Here is a 25,880-nt window from a genome sequence, read left to right as displayed (position 1 = left end):
AGTAGCCTAATTATTGATTCTGACCCTTTGATGGTGTGAATTTGAGGTTGAATCACTGAACAAACAGTTGTGCATTGTAAAATCCAGTCCAACAGTACAATTATTTGCATACAAGTAAAAAGGTGTCTCAACCCATTAGATCATTTAATACCAGATGATGAACCAGAGGATTTTCAGGCACAATAACAAAAGCATGCCTTTGGCAAATCGCATGATATTCCAACCATTCACAAAGGGAAAGATTTAAAAGGAAAGGCCTCAATAGAGTATGGGCTGCTGACAAGAGCTCACTCGACACTGCTGCTGTAGACATGCACAATGTCTGACCATGTAGGTGTTTGTGTGGGTGGACAGAGAGAGCATTGCCAGATAGGCTGCTGCTTAGAGTGCTAATCATCAGAAATCATGATGTATAGAGGCCCTGCATGTAGGAATGACTCAATGGCATAAGAAAAAAGCCATGCAGTACTGTACCATGATGACAATCAAGATCACAATTTTATTTTTTCCTTCATCTTTACCCCACAGCACAAAAGATAAAAGGACACAAAATGACAAAACTCAATCCAAATGTATCTCATTATGGTGACACTAACGAAGTAGCATTGAAGTTAGATTTCCACATGGTTGTTTTCGACTGCATGTCTTTAGATCAAGTCCCTTGTCACTCTATCATTCAGTAATTCAAAGCTTTTAGATAAAATAGTTTGGTAAAAATAAGAAATTGTCAATTAATATCAACACAAACAAGCATCAACCATTTATAAAATAAAACAGGTAAAACTACACAATGTTACATTCCAATGGTTTAACGTCAATTGGCCCAACTTCATGTTCACTAAGTACAACGGAAGCAATGAACAATGAGCTTCAATTTTCTAAAATGACAAATGTATTTACATAAACACAAAAAGCATCTTCAAGCATACTGCTTCTGGTGTGGAGATCCCGCCCCAGCAGGTCTTCAAAATCTATAAATAAAATTCATGGCACAACAAAAATGTAATAAACGAGAAGCAAAACATCATGGCTTACAATTGTCATGACATGATTAGCAAAAAAACAATGCTGAAGTGAGCAAAATGTCCAGAGCAGCATTCTTAAACACATGGATACCAACTGACAAAATCCACAGTCTTATTAGTGTATAACAAGAATAGCTTGAGAATGTGTATATATTTTTTCAATATAATATTTGTATTTACATGATTTTTTGATATGAATTAATTTACATAGTACAAGGTGTAGGATGGGGGGAACCAGAGAAGCCTAGGAGATCAGGCATAGCTTTTTATTATGCGACTCTCAAACATTCCATCTTAGAATATCCTGGGTATTATCAGTTAAGTTCTCTTTTTCCACGTGTATTTGAAATGTCCTTTTAAGGCAAAGATATTAAATAAGCTCATATGTAAGGAATACTCTTCTGTTCATTTTAGGAGCCATTGAGATCTTTTCATTTCCCCTACAACTGCTTATCTTTAGAGACAAAAACTGACATATCAACTGTCGTTAAGAAATAGACCCATAATTACCATGTATTTTTTAGAGATGAGTAATAACTCAAGAATCAAAATGTCCGGTTTGCACTCCTCTCTGCCATGCTAGACCCCCCTGCTCCTAGTGTTGGGTTATTATAAGATCTACTTATAAGATCTCCTCCACTCCATGGGCAAAGATCATGACCAGGCCAGGCTCTAGGATCATGTCCTCTCCCATGTGTTGGTTCTCACAGGCCATCACCACCACCGCCTGTTTCCCAGGGATCCGCTTGGCCACGTAGTTTTCATAGTAGCGCCGGTTCATCTGCCGCGTCTCCAGCGTGGCCAGGCCCTGCGGCCAGTTCCTTTCGTGGGCATTCTCAATCAGCTCGTTAATGATGGACAGAGGACAGCCGCTGTCGATGAGCGAACGCTTGATGACCGCCTGGAGAACTGCATCTGGCGTGGAGATCATCCCGCCCCAGCGCGTCACCCGCACAGGTTGGAGGGAGTTGACCCATCTGTTGGGCAGGTCAGGAACAGGTGAGATGTGGAATAGGATCTTTAGCTCTAAAGCACTGTGACAACAGGCTAATGTAAAAAGGGCTTATTAAATTTGATTTTTAAAGTGAGTTTGAATGATTGTAGCAGTCAAACAATATCCAACATAATAGACTTGAGGCTGAAATCAAGTGCTAAAACTCCTGAAAATATTCTAGAGGAGAGGGCCAAAGGGACAGGAGAGTAAACTCACTCCAGGATCTCGTTGTACTCAATGCTCTCCTCCAGGTTCTGCATGTTGGGGTTTGCACTGCGTATTGCTCTCATGTTTGCTTTTAGCAGCTGGATGTCCCGTTTCTGACAATGGAAGAAACACACACACACCAGATCCCTGAACATTGAGGAACAGAGCACTAATGGATTTGCATACAGGTATATCACAGGAGGTTGGTGGAGCCTTAATTAGGGAGGACGGGCTCACGATAATGGTTGGAGCAGAATGCTATCAAATACACTGCTCAAAAAAATAAAGGGAACACTAAAATAACACATCCTAGATCTGAATGAATGAAATATTCTTATTAAATACTTTTTTCTTTACATAGTTGAATGTGCTGACAGCAATCACACAAAAATTATAAATGGAAATCAAATTTATCAACCCATGGAGGTCTGGATTTGGAGTCACACTCAAAATTAAAGTGGAAAACCACACTACAGGCTGATCCAACTTTGATGTAATGTCCTTAAAACAAGTCAAAATGAGGCTCAATAGTGTGTGTGGTCTCCACGTGCCTGTATGACCTCCCTACAACGCCTGAGCATGCTCCTGATGAGGTGGCGGATGGTCTCCTGAGGGATCTCCTCCCAGACCTGGACTAAAGCATCCGCCAACTCCTGGACAGTCTGTGGTGCAACGTGGCATTGGTGGATGGAGCGAGACATGATGATGTGCTCAATTGGATTCAGGTCTGGGGAACGGGCGGGCCAGTCCATAGCATCAATGCCTTCCTCTTGCAGGAACTGCTGACACACTCCAGCCACATGAGGTCTAGCATTGTCTTGCATTAGGAGGAACCCAGGGCCAACCGCACCAGCATATGGTCTCACAAGGGGTCTGAGGATCTCATCTCGGTACCTAATGGCAGTCCGGCTACCTCTGGCAAGCACATGGAGGGCTGTGCGGCCCCCCAAAGAAATGGCACCCCACACCATGACTGACCCATCGCCAAACCGGTCATGCTGGAGGATGTTGCAGGCAGCAGAACGTTCTCCAAGGTGTCTCCAGACTCTGTCATGTCTGTCACATGTGCTCAGTGTGAACCTGCTTTCATCTGTGAAGAGCCAGTGGTGAATTTGCCAATCTTGGTGTTCTCTGGCAAATGCCAAACGTCCTGCACGCTGTTGGGCAGTAAGCACAACCCCCACCTGTGGACGTCGGGCCTTCATACCACACTCATGGAGTCTGTTTCTGACCGTTTGAGCAGACACATGCACATTTGTGGCCTGCTGGAGGTCATGTTGCAGGGCTCTGACAGTGCTCCTCCTGCTCCTCCTTGCACAAAGGCGGAGGTAGCGGTCCTGCTGCTGGTTTATTGCCCTCCTACGGCCTTCTCCACGTCTCCTGATGTACTGGCCTGTATCCTGGTAGCGCCTCCATGCTCTGGACACTACACTGACAGACACAGCAAACCTTCTTGCCACAGCTCGCATTGATGTGCCATCCTGGATGAGCTGCACTACCTGAGCCACTTGTGTGGGTTGTAGACTCCGTCTCATGCTACCACTAGAGTGAAAGTACCGCCAGCATTCAAAAGTGACCAAAACATCAGCCAGGAAGCATAGGAACTGAGAAGTGGTCTGTGGTCACCACCTGCAGAACCACTTCTTTATTGGGGGTGTCTTGCTAATTGCCTATAATTTCCACCTGATGTCTATTCCATTTGCACAACAGCATGTGAAATGTATTGTCAATCAGTGTTGCTTCCTAAGTGGACAGTTTGATTTCACAGAAGTGTGATTGACTTAGAGTTACATTGTTGTTTAAGTGTTCCCTTTGTGTTCCCTTTATTTTTTGGAGCAGTGTACATCAAACACATGGTTTCCATACCATTCCATTCATGCCGTTCCAGCCATTTATGAGCCGTTCTCCCCTCAGCAGCCTCTACTGGGGTATATGTAACGTGAGAGTGTGTGTGCTTACTTGTTCCCCCAGCTGGTGTTTGTGCTCTGCAGCATTTTTCTCTAGTTCAGAGATCTTGGTCTGCTGCTGCTGTACCACGCCACGTAAGTGCTTGATGCAGTTGTGGTTGCACATCTCATCTTTCGGCATCTCCAGCCTGCGGCAAAATTGTGACATTATGAAATTAAAGCCACTACGTCACTCTAGAGACCACTACAATACTAAATAATAAAAACAAGACTAGGTAATGTCACATTCTGCAGTGGTGGTGCGGCATGCCCAGCAACTCAAAAGTCACAGCCATGTTTTCCCATTCTGTCTGGTCTACTCTGCTGTGTAATGTGCTCTAATGTCACCTACCCACAGCCCTCCTCACAGTTGACAGGTCTTTTGGGGTTGTGCTCGCAGTCCTTCAGGTGAGACTGTAGTTGATCTAGCCGCAGTGTGGCTGGGCAGCCGAAGCCAGCGTTGTCACAAGCGATTTGGAGTTTGGAGAGCATGTTGCGCATGATGCGGGGCACAGGTCGGAGGTGAGCCAGTGTCACCACACTGCGGTCCACAGGACAGATCTGCTGCTGGTTGAACCACTGGGTGATGCAGGCATTGCAGAAGGCATGCTCACAATGTGGGGCCTAGACATAGGAGAAAAAGGAGCGGAGATGGGAAAAGGGAAGATGGGAAAATAAGTATATTGTTTGAAATCGGTGAAAGGTCTATATTAAGAACTCAGTGACAACCTGTCTAAATAAAGGATAAATAAAATAAGTCCTTGTAATAGATCTGGTCCAGAGGTATCGGAGGTATAGTAGGCCATTAACCTGCACTGGCTCCTCCAGTACCATGCTGCAGATGGGACACAGCAGGTCTTCATCCACCTCCCCTTGGAACCTGGTGACGTCGTACCCCATGGCACATCACTGATACACACCAATTTCTGAAGAATACAAGGCTAGGTGAGTCAATGCCTGGAGAAAATCCATCTCACCAATGTAAACCTGTCCAGGAGTGTTTATGGAATATCTGCAGAAGAAATGCAGCAAAATGAACATACCCACTTTATCCTGTGCAATTAACATAACTTCTAGGTCAAGCTTTGTTACCATATTAAACAACTTCAGCTATATCGTCATCCTAAACCATTTGGAATGGCTCAAGCCAGTAGCTTGAGAGAATTAGTGAGTGAACAAAAGAAAACCAGTAGTGGTACCTCACTCACAAATGGTCCTCATTTCTCCTATTCAGCAGGACTGTTAAAGGTCACATGGAGTGGTTTGGATGGCACACTGTGTGGAGAGACAGACTCAATCAGACACATAGCTAAGTCTAACTGGGAAGAACATTTCCAGGCATTTACTACATTTACTGGACCTTACTTACTGACTTTATTGTCCCCATGGGGACATTTTGTTGCAGTGTCATGTACACGTTTAAAGTGGTGTTTAAATACAAAACAAATTGACAATACAACTTTCATAAGTTACATACCAATAAAACTTTTTTTTTAAATAATTAAAAAAAGACTAGCCTGCGGGCCTTACTGAGTCGATAGGTATATTAGCCCGAGCTATTTAGGAGTTATATCACACCTGGCACAAATTAATGTCTAGTTCTGTTTTTCCTGCTGAGGGGTGCCCTATATCTGCGCCCAGAGGGGAGTAGTTCAAAGTCTGGGTACAGGTGGTGGCTTATGACAATTACACAGTAATTAGGCCTACACAATATCCTTGGGATTAATCATGACATGCATCTTCGCAACAAAGCCTCCTTCACTCACGCCACCAAACTTACCCTAGTAAAACTGACTATCCTACCGATCCTAGACGAAAATAGCTTCCAATACTCTACTCAGCAAACTGGATGCAGTCTAACAGTGCCATCCGTTTTGTTACCAAAGCCCCTTATACCACCCACCACTGCGAACTGTATGCTCTCGTCGGCTGGCCCTCGCTACATATTCGTCGCCAGACCCACTTGCTCCAGGTCATCTATAAGTCTATGCTAGGTAAAGCTCCGCCTTATCTCAGCTCACTGGTCACGATAACAACACCCACCCGTAGCACGTGCTCCAGCAGGTACAGTGGGGCAAAAAAGTATTTAGTCAGTCACCAATTGTGCAAGTTCTCCCACTTAAAAAGATGAGAGGCCTGTAATTTATCATAGGAACAATTCAACTATGACAGACAAAATGAGAAAAAAAAATTCCAGAAAATCATATTGTAGGATTTTTTATGAATTTATTTGCAAATTATGGTGTAAAATAAGTATTTGGTCAATAACAAAAGTTTCTCAATACTTTGTTATATACCCTTTGTTGGCAATGACAGAGGTCAAACGTTTTGTGTAAGTCTTCACAAGATTTTCACACACTGTTGCTGGTATTTTGGCCCATTCCTCCATGCAGATCTCCTCTAGAGCAGTGATGTTTTGGGGCTGTTGCTGGGCAACAGACTTTCAACTCCCTCCAAAGATTTTCTATGGGGTTGAGATCTGGAGACTGGCTAGGCCACTCCAGGACCTTGAAATGCTTCTTACGAAGCCACTCCTTCGTTGCCCGGGCAGTGTATTTGGGATCATTGTCATGCTGAAAGACCCAGCCACATTTCATCTTCAATGCCCTTGCTGATGGAAGGAGGTTTTCACTCAAAATCTCACGATACATGGCCCCATTCATTCTTTCCTTTACACGGATCAGTCGTCCTGGTCCCTTTGCAGAGAAACAGCCCCAAAGCATGACGTTTCCACCCCCATGCTTCACAGTGGGTATGGTGTTCTTTGGATGCAACTCAGCATTCTTTGTCCTCCAAACACGACGAGTTGAGTTTTTACCAAAAAGTTTTATTTTGGTTTCATCTGACCATATGACATTCTCCCAATCTTCTTCTGGATCATCCAAATGCTCTCTAGCAAACTTCAGACGGGCCTGGACATGTACTGACTTAAGCAGGGGGACACGTCTGGCACTGCAGGAGTGGAGTCCCTGGCGGCGTAGTGTGTTACTGATGGTAGGCTTTGTTACTTTGGTCCCAGCTCTCTGCAGGTCATTCACTGGGTCCCCTCGTGTGGTTCTGGGATTTTTGCTCACCGTTCTTGTGATCATTTTGACCCCACGGGTTGAGATCTTGAGTGGAGCCCCAGATCGAGGGAGATTATCAGTGATCTTGTATTTCTTCCATTTCCTAATAATTGCTCCCACAGTTGATTTCTTCAAACCAAGCTGCTTACCTATTGCAGATTCAGTCTTCCCAGCCTGGTGCAGGTCTACAATTTTGTTTCTGGTGTCCTTTGACAGCTCTTTGGTCTTGGCCATAGTGGAGTTTGGAGTGTGACTGTTTGAGGTTGTGGACAGATGTCTTTTGTACTGATAACAAGTTCAAACAGGTGCCATTAATACAGGTAACGAGTGGAGGACAAATGAGCCTCTTAAAGAAGAAGTTACAGGTCTGTGAGAGCCAGACATCTTGCTTGTTTGTAGGTGACCAAATACTTATTTTCCACCATAATTTGCAAATAAATTCATTAAAAACCTACAATGTGATTTTCTGGATTTTATTCCCTCATTTTGTCTGTCATAGTTGAAGTGTACCTATGATGAACATTACAGGCCTCATCTTTTTAAGTGGGAGAACTTGCACAATTGGTGGCTGACTAAATACTTTTTTGCCCCACTGTATATCTCACTGGTCATCCCCAAAGCCAACACCTCCTTTGACTGCCTTTCCTTCCAGTTCTCTGCTGCCAGTGACTGGAACGAATTGTAAAAATCGCTGAAGCTGGAGACTTATATTTCCCTCACTAACTTTAAACCTCAGCTATCTGAGCAGGTAACCGATCGCTGCAGCTGTACATAGTCCATCTGTAAATAGCCCACCCAATCTACCTACCTCATCCCCATATTGTTTTTATTTACTTTTCTGCTCTTTTGCACATCAGTATCTCTACTTGCACATCATCATCTGCTCATTTATCACTCCAGTGTTAATCTGCAAATTGTAATTATTTTGCTACTATGGCCTATTTATTGCCTACCTCCTCACGCCATTTGCACACACTGCATATAGACTTTCTTTTTTTCTATTGTGTTATTGACTGTACACTTGTTTATTGCATGTGTAACTCTGTGTTGTTGTTTGTGTCGCACTGCTTTGCTTTATCTTGGCCAGGTCGCAGTTGTAAATGAGAACTTGTTCAACTAGCTTACCTGGTTAAATAAAGGTAAAATTAAAAAATTATTATGCTTCTCAGCCCAGGCACAGTGCAGGTACACACATCTGTAATAATGTCACCTGAAGTGCATGACAATGAAATCAATGATTGGTAGATCAGCTGTAAAATAAGTGGGGCACCGCGATAACATCTAGCTAGTATCTAAATATATGGTCTTTCTGGCATACTGAAGATGATGAAACAGGGCATCAGCGTAGTTCGATCGGACTATGGTTTATCTTCTCAAGTGGTGGTTGAGAGTTGAAAGTATGTGGACACCCCTTCAAATGACTGGATTTGGCTATTTTGGGGCGGCAGGGTAGCCTAGTGGTTAGAGTGTTGGACCGAAAGGTTGCAAGTTCAAATCCTCGAGCTGACAAGGTACAAATCTGTCGTTCTGCCCCTGAACAGGCAGTTAACCCACTGTTCCCCGGTAGGCCGTCATTGAAAATAAGAATTTGTTCTTAACTGACTTGCCTAGTTAAATAAAGGTAAAATACATGTTAAAAAAATTAGCCACCTGTTGCTGACAGGTGTATAAAATCGAGCACACAGCCATGCAATCTCAATAGACAAACATTGGCAGTAGAATGGCATTACTGAAGAGCTCAGTGACTTTCAACGTGGCACTGTTATAGGATGCCACCTTTCCAACAAGTCAGTTGGTCAAATTTCTGCCCTGCTAGAGCTACCCAGGTCAACTGTAAGTGCTGTTATTGTGAAGTGGAAACGTCTAGGAGCAACAACGGCTCAGCCGTGAAGTGGTAGGCCACACAAGTTCACAGAACGGGACAGAGTGCTGAAGTGCGTAAAAATGGTCTGTCCTCAGTTGCAACACTCATTACTGAGTTCCAAACTGCCTCTGGAAGTAACATAAGCACAATAACTGTTCGTCGGGAGCTTCATGAAATGGGTTTCTATGGCCACACAGAAGCCACAAGCCTAAGATCACCATACCAAGCATCACAATGCCAAGCATCAGCTGGAGTGGTGTAAAGCTCACCGCCAATGGATTTTAGAGCAGTGGAAACCTGTTCTCTGGAGTGATGAATCATGCTTCACCATCTGGTAGTCTGACAGACAAATCTGGGTTTGGCGGATGCATAGTGCCAAATGCATATAGTGCCAACTGTAAAGTTCTGTGGAGGAGGAATAATGGTCTGGGGCTGTTTTATGGTTTGGGCGAGGCCCCTTAGTTCCAGTGAGGGGAAATCTTAACGCTACTGCGTTATTTTCAGTAATGTTATGTACAATGACATCCTAGACAATTCTTTGCTTCCAACTTTGTGGCAACAGTTTAGGGAAGGCCCTTTCCTGTTTCAGCATGACAATGCCCCCATGCACAAAGCGAGGTCCATAGAGAAATGGTTCGTCGAGATCTGTGTGGAAGAACTTGACTGGCCTGCACAGAGCCCTGACCTTAACCCCAATGAACACTTTTGTGATTAATTGGTATGCCGACTGCGAGCCAGGCCTAATCGCCCAACCTCACTAATGCTCTTGTGGCCGAATGGAAGCAAGTCCCCACAGCAATGTTCTAACATCTAGTTGACATCCTTCCCAGAAGAGTGGAGGCTGTTACTGCAGCAAAGGGGGGGACCAACTCTATATTAATGACCATGATTTTGGAATGAGATGTTCAATTAACAGGTGTCCACATACTTTTGGTAATGTAGTGTGGCTACCGGGGCGGCAGGGTAGCCTAGTGGTTAGAGCGTTGGACTAGTAACCGAAAGGTTGCAAGTTCGAATCCCCGAGCTGACAAGGTACAAATCTGTCGTTCTGCCCCTGAACAGGCAGTTAACCCACTGTTCCTAGGCCGTCATTGAAAATAAGAATTTGTTCTTAACTAACTTGCCTAGTAAAATAAAGGTTAAATAAAATATATGATAGACTGTAGTTTAAATCCAATTAGGCTGTTCATTAGGCTATTATGTTTTCCTAGATACAGGTGAAGACTGATCAAGGTATGTGGGGAAAGCTAGAACGACAGAACTATAATATTAGATTGAAAAACTATTTCCTAATGGTAGATTAAAATGACAATATTTCTGAAATTGAGAATCTGTTTTACACCCTTGCTGTCTAATCTTTATGCCAACTGTGTAGCCTCCCATTATATGAGTGGAAGCTCGTGTTGTTCAGCTGACCAGTGACCTATTTTCAGTACCGTTATGGCAGGGGGGTGGGTTTGAGGAGTGGTTAAAAAGAGATCCTTTTCGCATATCTAGCTATCTGATATTACAGGGCATTTTACAGACTGTGATAGCCAGCTCAATCTAGCTAGCTAATGTTAGTTGGTTAGCAATCTAACGTCAGCCACTACTAGATATACGAATGGACTGCAGCTTAAATATATTTTTGTTTTACTAGCTAGCTGCTAGTTAGTTAGCAAGTTGCCACCAAGGAGTCAAAATTCGTTTTTTTGTTTAGAAAATAGCTAACGTTAAACCCAACTAGCTAGTTAATGCTGCCTACCAAGCTAGCACTGCATCTGACTAGCTAACATTAGCTAGCCAACTGTTGTTGACTTGCTAGCTATATCAGACTGTAACCATTTAAAATATATATATATATATATAATAATCTGTGATCGGAATGAAAACTTACGTGTTTTGAGGCACAAGCAAAATTGCTGCGACAATTTCACACCTCTCTGCTAACTAGGTATAGTAGCTGGTTTAGCAAGCAAGCCACTCCTACATCTCCTCGCGGTGCTATGCAACCAGAGCTTGGGGGTGTCCGAAATTATTGAAATCAAATTATCAAATTATATTCAAACATTTAGGATAAAAAGATTTTCTTTCGTTTTTCTGTTGACATACTTGGGGGGTCACAAAATCTTATTTTTTCAGCTTTGGATACGGGCTCTCAAGTTTGGGGCCATTCGGGGGGGGGTCCATTTTCCTGTGTAAGTGGCAGACTCCTAGAGTCCTCTGGGAGATTACACACAGGGGGACCACTCACTGTCCTTTTTTTTTTGTTCAGGGTGTCACTGCCTCTTGTGGGGTCAAGACAACCATCATCTTTTGGCTCCCAAAGGCCATCGATGAACCAGCCAGGAGAGGGGGTCTTCTTCTCGACTGAGGTTTAACGTAGGTTGGCATCCAATAAATGCTGCATTACCGCCACCTACTAGACTGGAGTAAAACTCAATTATACTTTGCTTGAAAAAAATAACGAATAAAAAAAAACCCTACCATCGAAAAGAAATACACGTAAAAAAAAAAATGTATGCCATGCCGAACAACCTGAAAGGATGGGACACCACCACTTAACACACCCTGTAACTCTTCTGACATCAAATCTCACACACCCCAATACCTCTCTGCAGCTGCCACCAAAACCTCTATTTTCTGTGACTTACGTTCCATCCCTGCAGTACAGTTGATAACCATTGCTGTAAATGCCAAATATCCAATCTTACTGAAACATATATTACTTGTTTTATCTCTCTGTACTGGTTCATATCTACTACTCACACCACTCCTCTCAGGATCCACCCCCCTTGACCCATCTTCCTCTACTTTCTTCACTGCCTCAGCAATGTGACAACTTCTACTCTAACCCTGGAAACATCAACCTACCTCTCTCACACAGGAGATTTTTGATCGCCAGCCCCATGGGCACTCCTACAATTAACACATACCACTAATTTCCCCAATGCTACACATTCCTTTGTCCTTCTGCACACTTCTCAAACCTAGGAACCTCCCTTTTACAGACTGCCGCCACATGCCCATAAGCTTGACACCTGTAACAACGTAATGTATTCGGCACAAAAGATTGTACAGGATAACATATTTCCTAACATCATTTTGTCGGAAAAAGACTCAACATCAAAATGCAAAAGAACAGACAATGACTGTTCTGTTTCACCAGTCACGCCACCCTGTCTGCGTCACATCAAATGACGAGCATCACTTCAAATGACGAGCATCACAAACACAGAGAATCTACCCCTTCACTTGGTCAGCTTTCAGTTGGTACCTCTCTCTCTCTCAGGCCTCCTCTGCTTCTTTTCCTTCCATTCCTCCTCCAAATTCCAAGTATTAGTCTCCTTAGGATAATACTGCACTTCCCCTGACGTACATATTGTTCTTGCCTTCTCAAGGGACGCCATTTAACCGGCTGTCACAATCTCCATACAATCAGCACAAACACCTCGGGATGTATCGCTCAACAGTGCATCCCACTTATAAAGCCCAGGAGAGGGTGTGGTGGCTCTGGGGTTCAAGAGTTCTCCTCTTTGGACTTCTGTTAAAATCAGACGCATAATCTATTATCCCATTAGGCCCACTCATCCCTCTCTTTCATGAATGATTGTGAGATATTACTACTTACCTGTAATGTATTCTTCAACATTTAAAAGGGGCAATCGGTGGTTGAAACAATAAGAAAAGGGTCACCCCACCTCTGTTCTGTTAAAAAGCTGAGCTGCGGGCCTAGAGACATGTAACCATTCTCAAATTAATAGACAGAGCAATGGATGCAAGGACTGCCCAGCCAATAAATCAAGGTTATAGTTCTAAGTATGTTTTAAGCCTGTGCAGTGTTTGTCTGCATGTACAATGTTTACAAACATTGGAGTAACAAGCATAGCAACTGCAGCTTGCCCCTTTAAAAGCGATAACAATTTGCATAGGGTAGGCCTATCACAAGAAAGGTTGAGAATTCAGCTAATTATTATTTTTGTGGATATTCATTGAATTCAACCCTTTTTAGGCTACATTGTTAGATCCTCCAACTATTATTATACTGGTTGAAGATGTTGCAGTAGCCCAGTTATTGCAACAACTCTGTTCCAGGACATGGATATTAAGAACACTTCTCACGTGCCTTGAGCAGGGCAAACCATCCTGCTGTATTGGAAAAGGTAGGTCAATTGCCTTGAGTAATGCTTTGCGGCCTCCCTTATCTGTTTCATGACTCAGTTAACGTGTAGTTATAATATTAACACAGAAAACCAAAAGACAATAACCCCAGGCTCTTCAACCCTCAGATCAGCAGGGCAAGAGAAGATGTACTTCAGGACTGGGAAAAACAACCCGTGTGAGTAGCCTGTAGGCATAATAAAATCTGTACGATTTTGTTGTTTCGCGGACTGTATAAAGTTTGGCAATTTTGTACCGTTTCGCTGCGTGTTACAATTTGACAGACTAAATGATAAACAAACTGGAAGCATTAAGAAGTTGACTGTTCACGGTACGTGACTTTTGAATAAACTTGCCTCCATATTGCTTTCTGCAGTTAATTTCTAGGATGTCACCTCTACTGACGCTCGCAGTATTTGTCTGTCTGCCTCTGCTGGAGTTCGGGACAAGGGCTCGACCATCTCTCAGTGGCACAGTGGAAACGCCATCGAATACGACAGACAGGATATCAAATGGAAGCCGACAAGAGGTATCAACAGCCGAACATTTAGACGAGGCTTTTGAGGAGCAGGTGAGAATATTATGGAAGGCGGTCTATGCCATTACAGTTTTGCACATTTTTCTAATTTGATCATTCCGAATATTTCGAGAGTGCTCTTCTCGACGATTTGATGGCCTGATAAATCCTACCCCCTCTAACCTATGTGAACTTTCCTCCACATCAAAATGTGATGAGTTTACGGCATATTTCAGAGACAAGATAACCAACATTAGGTTTAGTGTCAGACTTGATTAAAGTTTGATTTGTGCCCTAGCCTGCCAGGTAAAGGCACTATGGATTTATTTTCCCTGGTTGACACAGACATGCTCAGGAAAGTGATTTCACAATTTCACTCTTAAACTTTCCTTCTCGATCCAAGCCCCCCCCTTTTCAAAACCGTTTTTAATTGCATATCTGAAGTGAAAGCTATTGTTAACCACTCCTTGTTCACAGGCACTTTCCCCACTGCACAAAACTTATATGGTGAAATGCCTTCTGAAGACATGTATTCTAGATTCTTCAGTTTTTAGACATTTTCAGCCAATCTCCAACCTTCCATTCGTCAGCAAAATTCGGGATAAATTGATTTTCAAACAGTTAAAAAATTTTTTTTTTTTAAATGCCAACTGTATAAAAAAATCCAATCTGGTTATCGTGCCCACCACAACACAGAAATAGTGGTAAATGATCTTAGAGCCAACAGACGCCAAACAGCTCTCTGTCCTAGTACTCTTGGATTTAAATGCTGCATTCAACACTGTTGAACATGATGCCCTTCTGGACAGACTGGAGAGGTGGGTTAGCTAATTTCTAAATTGGTTTAGGACCTTTTTAACTGGTCTAGAGTTTGTCACCCTTCGTGAACATAACTCAGAGAAAATACATCTCACATGACACGTTCCACAATGTTTGACTTTTGGTCTGGTGCTGTTCAGTTGATATGTGTTACCCCTTGACAGCATTATTAGAAAGCACAACATAGATTATCACAGCTACGCAGATGATACACAACTTTAACATTTCTGAGTCACCAGAGGATTTTAGCTCAATCATTTAGACTGTATTAGTGATTTAAATACTTGGATGGCTCACAATTTCCTCCAGCTACATTTTTAATTTTAATTTTTAATTGTACCTTTATTTAACTAGGCAAGTCAGTTAAGAACAAATTCTTATTTTCAATGACAGCCTAGGAACAGTGGGTTAACTGCCTGTTCAGGGGCAGAATGGCAGATTTGTACCTTGTCAGCTCGGGGGTTTGAACTTGAAACCTTCCGGTTACTAGTCCAACACTCTAACCACTAGGCTACCCAGCCAAGACAAGGCCGAGGTACTTACTGTTGGAGCCAAAGCACAGAGATAATCTGGACGCACATTTTAATTCACGGGCGATAAAGATAAAACACCAACTAAAAAACGTAGGTGTTGTTTTAGATTCTGAACTAAACTTCAAATCACACATTAGGAATGTGACCATAATAGCTTTTTACCATCTGAGGAACATTGCCAAGGTGCGGCCGTTTCTTTCTCAGGCTGATACAGAGACTCAATGCTATTATCACAAGCAGGCTTGACTACTGTAATGCTCTCCTGTCTGGTCTACCCAAGAAAGCCATTGATCAACTGTAAAACATACAGAATGCTGCAGCAAGGGTATTGACCAAGACCAGACAGAGAGCATACATTACACCGGTTTTAAGGTCTCTGCACTGGCTGCCTGTGAGTTTGAGATGATTCAATTGGTTTTTAAATCAATCCACGTTTGTGCACCCCAATACATGTCAGACATGCTTTTAAGTTATGTACCCAGTAGGTCCCTCAGGTCCTCTGGCACTGGCCTTTTAACTATCCTGAAGCCTAAGACCAAGAGACATGGAGAGGCAGCCTTAAGTTATTACGCCCCCAGCTTCTGGAATAGCTTGCCAGGGAACCTGAAGGGGGCCTAAACTGTGACATATTTGAAAGTGGGTGCTTTTGTTTTTCTTATGTTTGTTGTTTAGTAAATATTTTAGCTTTTATTTTCATTGTTAACTTTTTTCCTGTGGCATTCCATGTCAAATGTGCTGTATAAATAAATATTTATTTTTATTTTTATATTCTCCGGGCATCTCAAATATCTGAATTTGGCCTCAATATATCAGTGATACAACTTAATTTCACAGCGACATTGTGGATATCATAGTTGATAAGGTTACAACTTAAACTTTCAGGAGAGACACTGATGTCAACAAGACACTAAACCTAAATTGCATCGGTAAAAAGGGGTTGCACTAAATTGCATCGGTAAAAAGGGGTTGCACTAAATTGCATCAGTTGAAAATTAGCTGGCTGGCTAAAACTGTCACTTTTACAGTAATATTCATTAATGTGCGCTATCCCTGTAAAACAAAATTGAATAAAGTAAAAATGGAAAGTAGCCTAGCTATTATAAGTCTCATAACGGCAGTGTTTTAACACTAATGATTATCCTTCTTGCCGACAATTTCAGCTGACAATTTACACTTGTCAATACCCTTTTTCCAGGTCTACTACTTGCACCGTCTGTTCCATCAGTATGGAGACAACGGGACCTTGAACTATAAGGGCCTTCAGATGTTACTGGGCAGCCTGGGACTAGGACAGGTCAGTGTGTTGGAGATCAGCCACCAAGGGTTGAGGCACAACCATAACACTCTGACACCCCCTCACCCACAATCTCATGACCATGAAGATCAGGAAACGGACACCCCCAGTCCTAGTAGGCCTATTCAACCACCCCCCTCTGTAAAAGCATCCAGGTGAGACCGATATGGCAACTGATTTGATTCCATGATTGTTAGAGATGTGCAATATACAGTGCCTTCAGAATTTATTCACACCCCTTGACTTTTTCCACATTTAAAATTGATTAGTTGATTTTTTTTTGTCACTGGCCTACATACTGTACAATACCCCATAATGTCAAAGTGGAATGTTTTTTTTTACATTTTTAATTTTAACTAATTAATCCAAAATGAAAGCTGAAATGTCTTGAGTCAAAGTATTCAACCCCTGTGTTGTGACAAGCCTAAATAAGTTCAGGAGTAAAACTTTGCTGAATGAGACACTTAAGTTGCATGGACTCTGTTGTGCAAAAATATTGTTTAGCATGATTTTTGTACCCCACATATACAATTATCTGTAAGGTCCCTAAGTTGAGCAGTGAAATGAAAACTTGTTCTCAACTAAATAAAGGTGAAATAAAAATTTGAACACAGATTCAACCACAAAGACCAGGGTGATTTTCCAATGCTTCAACAAAGAGGGGCACCTATTGGTAGATGGGTAAAAAAACAGACTTTGAATATCCCTTTGAGCATGGTGAAGTTATTAATTACACTTTGGATGGTGTGACAATATACCCAGTCTCTACAAAGATACAGGTGTCCTTCCTAACTCAGTTTCCAGAGAGGAAGGAAACCGCTCAGGGATTTCACCATATGGTGACTTTAAAACGGTTACAGAAGTTTAATTGCTGTGATAGGAGAACTGAGGATGGATCAAGGGGTGTGAATACTTTCTGAAGGCACTGTATGTAGCCACTTTTGAAATACTGAGGTTTTGGCATTCTAGTGTTCATTAAGCTATGAATAGTTACACAATGACACCTGAATAAACTGTGCTGCCTCTTCTCAACGCCCTCTGAAAGAACTCCACAGCCTGGGATATCAGGGCCTGCTGGATCTGGGTCTGAAGAGGGCAGCGCATTATCCTCTGATCATGTGATTAAAGAAGAAATTCTTCTATGGTCATCCGCTATTGCACACTCTATTTCTGTCCAAGGAATGTTTGACTCCCTTGTGTCAAATCACCCCACTACGAGGCATCTTCATGGGAACGTGAGTAGTCAAAAAAAAATGTTGATCTGGCTAATGTTTTGTGCCAAATGCACAATGTTAACAACTGAATTCTGCTTACTGTTCTTGGCTAAATGTCATCCTCTCAGGTGATGGTTTTTATTCAAAATTGTTAAGATAAGGAGGAAGTTAAAGGAAAATGGTGTTCTGCTGTACATGCCTGGCCAATGAATGTTTTGGGTCCCTTTTGTCATAATAAACCACTCTTAGAGTTAATGAGAGAATCCACTATCAAAACATTCCCCATACATAAACAGTTTCTGTGGACAGTGATGACTTTTAACCCTTTCCTTTTCAGTGTCTGAACGTTACTCAGCTGTTGTGGAATTTCGGTCTTGAAAAGGCATCCCACATCACTCCTGCCCACTTCACCCTCCTGTGCCCAGCTCTGCTGTACCAGATTGAGAGTGGCGTGTGTCTACGCCACCCAGAAACCCATGGTGCAGAGTCAGAAAGGAGTGTGACTTTCCTCAAAGGTGCATTAATGAAACTACCAGCTATGACAGGAAATGATTTATCGATATAGTATGTTTTAAAACTCGTTGCATAACTTTACATTTATGACACCTAAACTTCACATAACCCTGGAAACTACAATACCCTATTGACCAAGCAGAATGAATACAACATCTACATGAATACAATATATTGTTTGTTTTGCAGCTCTGGGATGGAGCTCCTTGGCTCTGGTTGTGATCAGCCTGCCGTCTCTGCTGGCTCTGAGCCTGGTACCCCTCCTGCCACCCGCCCGCCTCCGTTCCTTCCTCTGCCCAATGACAGCCCTGGCTGTGGGGACGCTGTGTGGAGATGCCTTGCTGCATCTCCTGCCTCACGTAAGTACCCATCCAAACTGTCAAACACTAAATAAATACCAGTACTGCTGTCTCTGTTTAGTCATGGAGGGTGAATTTGTAAAATCTATTAGTAAATGTTGTAAGGTAAAACCTGTTGCTGATAGTGAAAACCGTGTCTTGTTGTATCTGTGTCCTGCAGGCCAAGACTGGGCCACACTCAAACCACTCTGAAGAACAGGACTCTATTCTGAAGGGCCTTTGCGTGCTGGGAGGTTGCTACCTCCTTTTCATCTTTGAGAGCCTTCTAGGACTGAAGACTCATTACAAGGTTAGCTGGATTAAGATAATAAAGGGGCGAGTTTAATGCTGTTGTCACTGTTTTATAATACACTGTGCATAGTATATTGAACAAAAATATAAATGCAACAATTTTAAAGATTTAGCTGAGTTAGTCAATTGAAATAAATTCATTGGGCCCTAATCTATGGATGGGTGGGCCTGGGAGGGCGTAGGTCCACCCACGTTGGAGCCAGGCTGACCCACTGAAGAGCTAGGCCCAGCTGGCGCCTAGCCAAACTCGGCTAAGTGAACCGAACGAATGTGCTCACATATCCCCTTTAAAAGACATTAGCTAGAAAAGTGGCAATAGTATTGTTTGTCCATCTTGAGATGCCGTAGCCAGTATACACTTCCTCATAAATCAGAATTAATCTAAGATAAGAAATCTGTCATTCATTTTAAAATTTTTGCAGAGATCTTAATTTTTTAATCTCACCAAGATATTGTTGTGCAGTATTTTTCAAGTCAAATTCTTTGCATTAAAACTTGCCGTCTGTTGTTGAACGACAACAAACACTTAATTGAAGAATCCCTACTGTTGACCAATCACCGACAAAGGGGTGTAGACTTCGGCTTCTGATCTTTGGCTTGTCTCAAGAATGTTTTTGTGTGTGCACAAAAAGCCCCCAAAAAACCCTGCCGAAGACCAAAACAAACAAACACATAATATATGCCCAAACTGTTTCGGATGGGAAGCATGAGGACTCCTTTAGGCCCTATTCTCACTATGAGATATGAAGACGTCTGAGGAGCAGGGGTGGCAAAAGAGAATTCTACTTTTCAATTCACATTACATCCTTGCCAAATTCTTTGTGTTAGTTTCTGGCCCCATTACATCCTTGCCTAACATTTTGTTGTAGCTGGCCACATTACATCCTTGCCTAACATTTTGTTGTAGCTGGCCACATTACATCCTTGCCTAACATTTTGTTGTAGCTGGCCACATTACATCCTTGCCTAACATTTTGTTGTAGCTGGCCACATTACATCCTTGCCTAACATTTTGTTGTAGCTGGCCACATTACATCCTTGCCTAACATTTTGTTGTAGCTGGCCACATTACATCCTTGCCTAACATTTTGTTGTAGCTGGCCACATTACATCCTTGCCTAACATTTTGTTGTAGCTGGCCACATTACATCTCTGCCTAACATTTTGTTGTGGCTGGCCACATTACATTCTTGGTCCTCAGCTCAAATTGACCTTAAATATTTCTGTAGCCAGTAAGCACAAACTATTCAACAATGATAGAAACATTTCTTCTAAAACACAATACATTATTGAATAATGCAACCAAACCATATTATACTCTTGAATAATGCAAAATTTTACAAGCATGTATCTGCAGACAATTAGTGTTATTTTCTTATCTGTAGGCTTCACTCATTAAATGTTCTTCAAGACATAAGCACAGAGTTGCTACAACAGCATGTCTTCAAGTGACAGCCTATCGAGAAAAAAAATGAGCGATTTAAACCTCTAATACGAATATAAAGGTACATTGGGCCTACCTTACAACAAAGCAGGCTTCATCATGCAAATCATTACATGAGGTAAAAGCAAATTGCGACAAAGTGGGTATAAGTGAATTCACTGCGAGGAGCTGTTTTTATATGGAAGTCCATAAACGCCACAAAATAAATAAAATAAAATGCCTTGTGATTTGTCAACGTGCACAATTAGTCTGTTCTTCAGTCTGATCAGCAGTAGGCTACTGGATAACAACTGCAGCTTCAGGTAGCCTCGAGAAGCCTATGCGATCTGATCCCATTTGGGCTTGGCCAGGAGAAAATCTTTTTTTTTATAGCCTCAGCTTTGTATTTATAGCCTAAAATAGGTCCATTTTATTTGTATTCTGAAAAAATGTGAATTTGATAAAATTTGGGTCATGTTCACACTTCGGGTGGCTAGGCTACTCAGGCCTTTTTAATAAAACATTACTGACTGGAATTAATCAATCAGCACAATAGTGATGACATACTCATAGTATCTTTTTCATTACAGATGCAAAGGCCTACACGATGCAACCAGCCATACAGCGAGCTCGGCACTGTTCTTTTTTTTTTTTTTTTTTGTCCAATCGTAGTTCTCTGTGTAAGGGGTTTTAAAGTTGTCATCCTCCCTAGGGCCAGAAGTTATGTGACGTGATTAGAAAATTATCTGGTCCCATTTATAGCCCGTGTGAAACTGCTTTTTTTAAATGATTTTTTTTACAGCTGATTTATTACTATGTCATACACTACAACTAGGGTCCAGTGTTGGTTAGGTTAGCCTACTACCAGATCGGGAAAAACTCTGGGCCCCAGGAAAACAATCCCCCCTCCTACTCTAGGACCTGTGGTGCTTACTTGTTTTTGATCCCCATTAGCTTTTGCAGAAGCAGCAGCTACTCTTCCTGGGGTTCACACAAAACATGACAAGTAACAAAACACTGATACACTGAGAGAAGGAAAGTCACACAAACTAAAAATTCAACAATATACAACAAAATGTATACAAACAATACAACAAAGTGTCTGTGTGTGCACCACCTCTGAAATCACCACACAATGCTACAAATGAAAAAAACATATCCTATCTACATTTCTACATTTGTATGATCTTCCATAGTTTTATGTACCTCAGTGCATATAGCTGACAGCTACTGTGAAAATATCAGAATATAACAGGCTGTTACTGCAATTTCAGGTAAAAATCTGTCTACATTTCAACTGTTTCAAAAACATTGCTCTGCTATTTACATTTATACCGTAGGAGTTTTGGTTCAACAAGACAATTGTGTTTACATTGCTCTGCTTCAAGGGGCCAACTGTCGGGGGAGTGTTTGTGCATTAGAGGTAGTGGTTGACACGTAGCAAGTTCACATTTTAATATGTGTAGCCGACGGTATTTTTACAAAAAGTGTGAAGAGGTTCTATATAGTCTTTGTTAGGAAAGCAGGGTGGATTGTTTGGTCTTGTAGTTTAGTTTATTAATTTCACCATTAAAAAAAAACCAAGCACACATATAACTTGAAAAAGCCAAACATGCACATTAATAAAATCATCTCGGAGGATCACACAAATTCTGGGACTTATTTCCATTGTGGTCCTCTTGAGACAAGCTGGCTAGACAAGATCCAACACAGTATGGCAGTGAAATAATAAAACAAAAACATAGAAGAACATCTATCTCATTGCAGTTACATCATTGGGGTTATTCATATGGGCACAGAAGACATCAAACGTATTTTTAAAGCTGCCCAGAGAGGATGTTTTTATGGGCAGAGGTAACTCATTTCATTCTGAGGCTCCAGTATATAAGAAAGTACCTTTCCCAGCATTACTCCTGAACTTGTATAAGCACACATCAGCAACACCTGATCTGGTGCTCTCCAACATAGTTTTACTTTTGTGAGACACCAGAAGTGTAGAGTCATCATAAAGAAAAAGACGGCAAGAACAAGCATCTTTCATATCATTAAACAATAAAAACAGCAGAGGCCCAAGCATGCTCCCCTGCAGAACGCCACAATTAATTGGTTTTGCCTGAGACAGTGTACCATTAACCTCTACTACTTGCTCCCTTCCTGGTAAATAGGACTTTACCCAGCCTAGAGGGATACTGCTTAACCCCAGTGGCTCCAGTTTGGAGATTAGGAGCCAGTGGTTAACTGTATCAAATGCCTTCTGTAGGTCAAGCAGTACCATTCCACACAGATTTCCCTCATCAATCTCTTTCTTGATGAAGTCAGTCAAGTAAAGTAGACATGAATCAGTGGAGTATGTTTTTCTAAAACCCGACTGAAAATCATACATTAGACCCATTAGTATTCAGTTGTGAATGTTTCACTCATATGGACATTTTTTTTTAATGCTCTTTCTTTTGTCATCAGAAGGCTAAGAGGAAGGAGCAGAACACCAGCATAGAGCTGTATCCAGAGAGGGAGCGTACTGCTCTGCAGAGTGAGACACAATCCTCTGAGCACGGTCACAGCCATTCACATGGTCCACCTTCCAAGGAGGAAGCTGGGATAGGAAGCTTGGTGTGGATGGTGGTTATGGGAGACGGAATCCACAACCTTACTGACGGTCTGGCAATTGGTGCAGCTTTTTCTCAGAGTCTGGCTGGAGGTCTCAGCACCACGATAGCAGTGTTCTGTCATGAGCTTCCTCACGAGCTAGGTATACAAGAAAACCTTCCCTTTCAACTGAGTGTACAAAACATTAAAAACAGCTTCTCTTTCCATGACAGACTGACCTGGTGAATCCAGGTTAAAGATATGATCACGTGTTAAATCCACTTCAATCAGTGTAGATGAAGGGGAGGAGACAGGTTAAAGAAGGATTTTTAAGCCTTGACACAAATTGTGTTTGTGTGCCATTTGAGGGTGAATGGGCAAGACAAAAGATTGAAATGCCTTTGAACAAGTTATGGTAGTACGTGCCAGGCGAACCAGTTTGAATATGTGAAGAACTGCAACACTGCTGGGATTTTCACTCAACAGTTTCCCGTGTGTATCAAGAATGTTCCACCACCAAAAGGACATCTAGTCAACTTGACCACTGTGGGAAGCATTGGAGTCAACATGGGCCAGAATCCCCGTGGAACGCTTTTGACACCTTGTAGATTCCATGCGCTGTTGATTTGAGGCTGTTCTGAGGGCGAAAAGAGGAGGATGTAACTCAATATTAGGTTTGGCGTTCTTAATGTTTTGTACACTCAGTATGTACTGTAGGCTACAAAGGTATAACGCATCATAAAATCCATGTTCAAATTTTCAGGTATACCTCTGATCTGTAATGTTCCATGGAGTATACGGTTCATTCAATGTGTTGACTGTCTGTGTAGGTGACCTGGCAGTGCTGCTAGGGGCAGGGTGGCCTGTTCGCAGACTAGTCCTCTTCAGTGCTGTTTCAGCCTTGCTGGGCTTCGTGGGACTGCTGACTGGCTCTGTCCTGGGCCACCAGTCTGCTCAGATCTCACCCTGGATCCTCACCCTCACCGCTGGGGTCTTCCTCTACGTGGCCCTTGCTGACATGGTGAGCCACTAGAGTGGATCGATTTCCACACGTACATTTTCACACTAAACACACTTTGACAACTGCTGATGTAAATAGGGCTTTATAAGTACCATTGATTTAATGATAATGTCAACCATAACCATACTGTGCTGGCTGATATCTTTTCACATTGTCCTTACCAGCAGGGTGGATGTGTAAACAGGCCAGGGTCTGGTTTCCTTATAGCGATGAAACTTAGGCTTATGAGTGTTTTAACAATGCATCTTTCCTACAATGGCCGGCGATGTAACATTTCCTAAAACGCCACGCAGAGAGAATGTTCGCTAAGTGTGGCATTTTGTTGATCGAAAGTAAGGCAGTGCTGGTCTCGGATCAGCTTTCTCCTTTAAAATCTTACCTTAACATTAGAATTATTCCATAATACTGACAATGTATCAACTCCTATGGCTTCAAATATTGAGGCGGCTTATTCTAATGCTTATCCTACAACAGGGGTGTCAAATTCATTCCGTGGAGTCCTAGTGTATGCTGTTTTTTCTTTTCAAATAAGACCTAGACAACCAGGTGAGGGGAGTTCCTTACTAATTAGTGACCTTAATTCATCAATCAAGTACAAGGGAGGAGCGAAAACCCGCAAACACTCGGCCCTCTTTGAAATGAGTTTGACACGTGCCCTATAATAATGCACAAAATCAAGATTTGGCCATTATTTTTGACAGTAGCCAAATGGCAAAATAGAACAAACATGTATTTAAATAAATGTCAGTAAGTAGGCTATTTATCAGTTTTCATTTTAAACATATTTTTATCCTTTGGGAATTTATCAGCGGTTAGAGACTGAGAATTAATATGTTTATATGTTTAGTGAAAATCTGTGTATAATGTGACAGTTGGGAAAAAACATATCTAACACAGACCTTTTCTGAGTGGTCAGTAAATAATAAGCGATTAAGAGCAACTTTAGTAACAATAGTTTTGGTTAACAGCTTGGAGATTTAACCTCCTATGAAAGGTTCAAATGATGAACTTTAGCCTTAAGATGCTTTTGGGAAACCAGGCACAGCTCAGTACAACTCTGCTGGGCTCCGTGGTGTGAAAATGTCACATTCTCTCCCCTCAATAGTTACCTGATATGCTTCATGGTGATCCTGGCCCGATGGGACCCTGGACTCGCTTCCTGCTACAGAACCTGGGCCTGTTGGCAGGGGGAGCCATCATGTTGTGTATCGCTTTGTTTGAGGACCATATCGCATTCAACCTGGGTGACATCTGACTCAATGGGAAGGATATGAGTGGATCAAATTCTAAACCACCTGAGGTTCAGAAGGTGATTCAAACCCACTGGATTGGCTACTCTTGATTCAAAGTTCAAACGGCCAATATCAAGACCTCAAAGTAGACTTCATTTACAGTACTTTACTACTAAAGACCTGAAAAACATGATTTGAGATGACCTCAATTAAGCACCAGCTTCACTTTTAGAGCACTCTGAGGCACATTTACATTTTTAGTAATTTAGCAGACATTCTTATCCAGAGTGATTTACAGGAGCAAGTGCCTTACTCGATGGCAGACAGGTTTTTCCCCCCATCTAGTTGGCTTAGGGATTCGAACCATCAACCTTTCGGGTTACTGGCCCAAACGCTAGGCTACCTGCTGCCCTACTGACACAATTTGATGGTTAATGTAAACAACCCATGAGTCACTCGTCCTGCCGGGCAAGATGATTATCACATGGCCAAGAGAATGGCACTGTACTGCACACAATTTGCTTTCTTATTACCATGTTCTGAAACTACATTCTCTTAATGTAGTGTGCAACTGTTTTTTTTCCTATATCATGAATGTATTTTTATGGGAATGGAGAGAAAAAAAATCTAGTCAATTATTTCAGAATGTTTTGCATGGGTTGAACCACACTGGCAGGAAGTACAAAACATATGTAGATTTTCAATATGTACTTTTTGTTTTTAAAAATCTTGAATACTGAATAACCATGTCAAATTCACCAATAAAGGAGTCCCTTTTATATCTGACCATGACTCCAGAGCACTTCTCACTAGTTGTACATCTAGGAATCAAATCAT

General features: G+C 42.0%; 2 protein-coding genes and 1 long non-coding RNA gene across 8 annotated transcripts; 1 reads left to right on the top strand and 2 right to left on the bottom strand.

Annotated features, from left to right (window-relative positions):
* Window positions 1–479: 479 nt before the first annotated feature.
* Window positions 480–13,653, bottom strand: LOC118360780 (E3 ubiquitin-protein ligase NRDP1-like). Of its 5 annotated transcripts, none has more exons than XM_035740192.2 (7): window positions 13,598–13,653; window positions 5,372–5,447; window positions 4,983–5,098; window positions 4,525–4,796; window positions 4,186–4,321; window positions 2,236–2,339; window positions 480–2,002 (listed from the first exon to the last, which is right to left on the bottom strand). In XM_035740192.2, the coding sequence occupies exons 3-7, from the start codon at window positions 5,070–5,072 to the stop codon at window positions 1,648–1,650; spliced, it is 957 nt and encodes a 318-aa protein (XP_035596085.1). In that variant the 5' UTR covers window positions 5,073–5,098; window positions 5,372–5,447; window positions 13,598–13,653; the 3' UTR covers window positions 480–1,647. The 5 variants fall into 5 exon arrangements, with proteins under 5 accessions (XP_035596085.1, XP_035596088.1, XP_035596084.1 ...); XM_035740195.2 differs by lacking the exon at window positions 13,598–13,653 and adding an exon at window positions 10,978–11,134 and having other exon boundaries at window positions 4,983–5,184; XM_035740191.2 differs by lacking the exon at window positions 13,598–13,653 and adding an exon at window positions 10,978–11,134.
* On the top strand, window positions 13,024–25,829 carry LOC118360779 (zinc transporter ZIP10-like). Of its 2 annotated transcripts, none has more exons than XM_035740190.2 (11): window positions 13,024–13,243; window positions 13,330–13,419; window positions 13,618–13,812; window positions 16,306–16,559; window positions 17,450–17,639; window positions 17,956–18,133; window positions 18,321–18,490; window positions 18,651–18,779; window positions 22,665–22,953; window positions 23,621–23,811; window positions 24,917–25,829. In XM_035740190.2, the coding sequence occupies exons 3-11, from the start codon at window positions 13,630–13,632 to the stop codon at window positions 25,064–25,066; spliced, it is 1,734 nt and encodes a 577-aa protein (XP_035596083.1). In that variant the 5' UTR covers window positions 13,024–13,243; window positions 13,330–13,419; window positions 13,618–13,629; the 3' UTR covers window positions 25,067–25,829. The 2 variants fall into 2 exon arrangements, with proteins under 2 accessions (XP_035596083.1, XP_035596082.1); XM_035740189.2 differs by having other exon boundaries at window positions 13,025–13,243; window positions 13,370–13,419.
* LOC118360781 (uncharacterized) lies at window positions 22,962–24,908 on the bottom strand. The gene is made up of 3 exons (XR_004820916.2): window positions 23,973–24,908; window positions 23,560–23,819; window positions 22,962–23,427 (listed from the first exon to the last, which is right to left on the bottom strand). It is a non-coding gene; the product is annotated as an uncharacterized LOC118360781 (long non-coding RNA).
* Window positions 25,830–25,880: the final 51 nt, after the last annotated feature.

This window comes from Oncorhynchus keta, chromosome 28, assembly GCF_023373465.1.
Source record: "Oncorhynchus keta strain PuntledgeMale-10-30-2019 chromosome 28, Oket_V2, whole genome shotgun sequence".
In the NCBI taxonomy this organism is placed as follows: domain Eukaryota; kingdom Metazoa; phylum Chordata; class Actinopteri; order Salmoniformes; family Salmonidae; genus Oncorhynchus; species Oncorhynchus keta.
The sequence above is the reverse complement of the archived record's forward strand: the minus strand, read 5'-3'. Positions and strand labels throughout refer to the sequence as shown.

Coding starts and splice junctions, on each gene's coding strand:
- LOC118360779 (XM_035740190.2), top strand. CDS start 13,630: ATGTCACCTCTACTGACGCTCGCAGTATTTGTCTGTCTGCCTCTGCTG. Junction 17,640..17,955: donor CGAGGCATCTTCATGGGAAC/GTGAGTAGTCAA, acceptor TTTCCTTTTCAG/TGTCTGAACGTTACTCAGCT. Junction 18,491..18,650: donor TGCTGCATCTCCTGCCTCAC/GTAAGTACCCAT, acceptor TGTGTCCTGCAG/GCCAAGACTGGGCCACACTC.
- LOC118360780 (XM_035740192.2), bottom strand. CDS start 5,072: ATGGGGTACGACGTCACCAGGTTCCAAGGGGAGGTGGATGAAGACCTG. Junction 4,797..4,982: donor TACTGGAGGAGCCAGTGCAG/GTTAATGGCCTA, acceptor TCCTATGTCTAG/GCCCCACATTGTGAGCATGC. Junction 2,340..4,185: donor AACACCAGCTGGGGGAACAA/GTAAGCACACAC, acceptor TTCCATTGTCAG/AAACGGGACATCCAGCTGCT.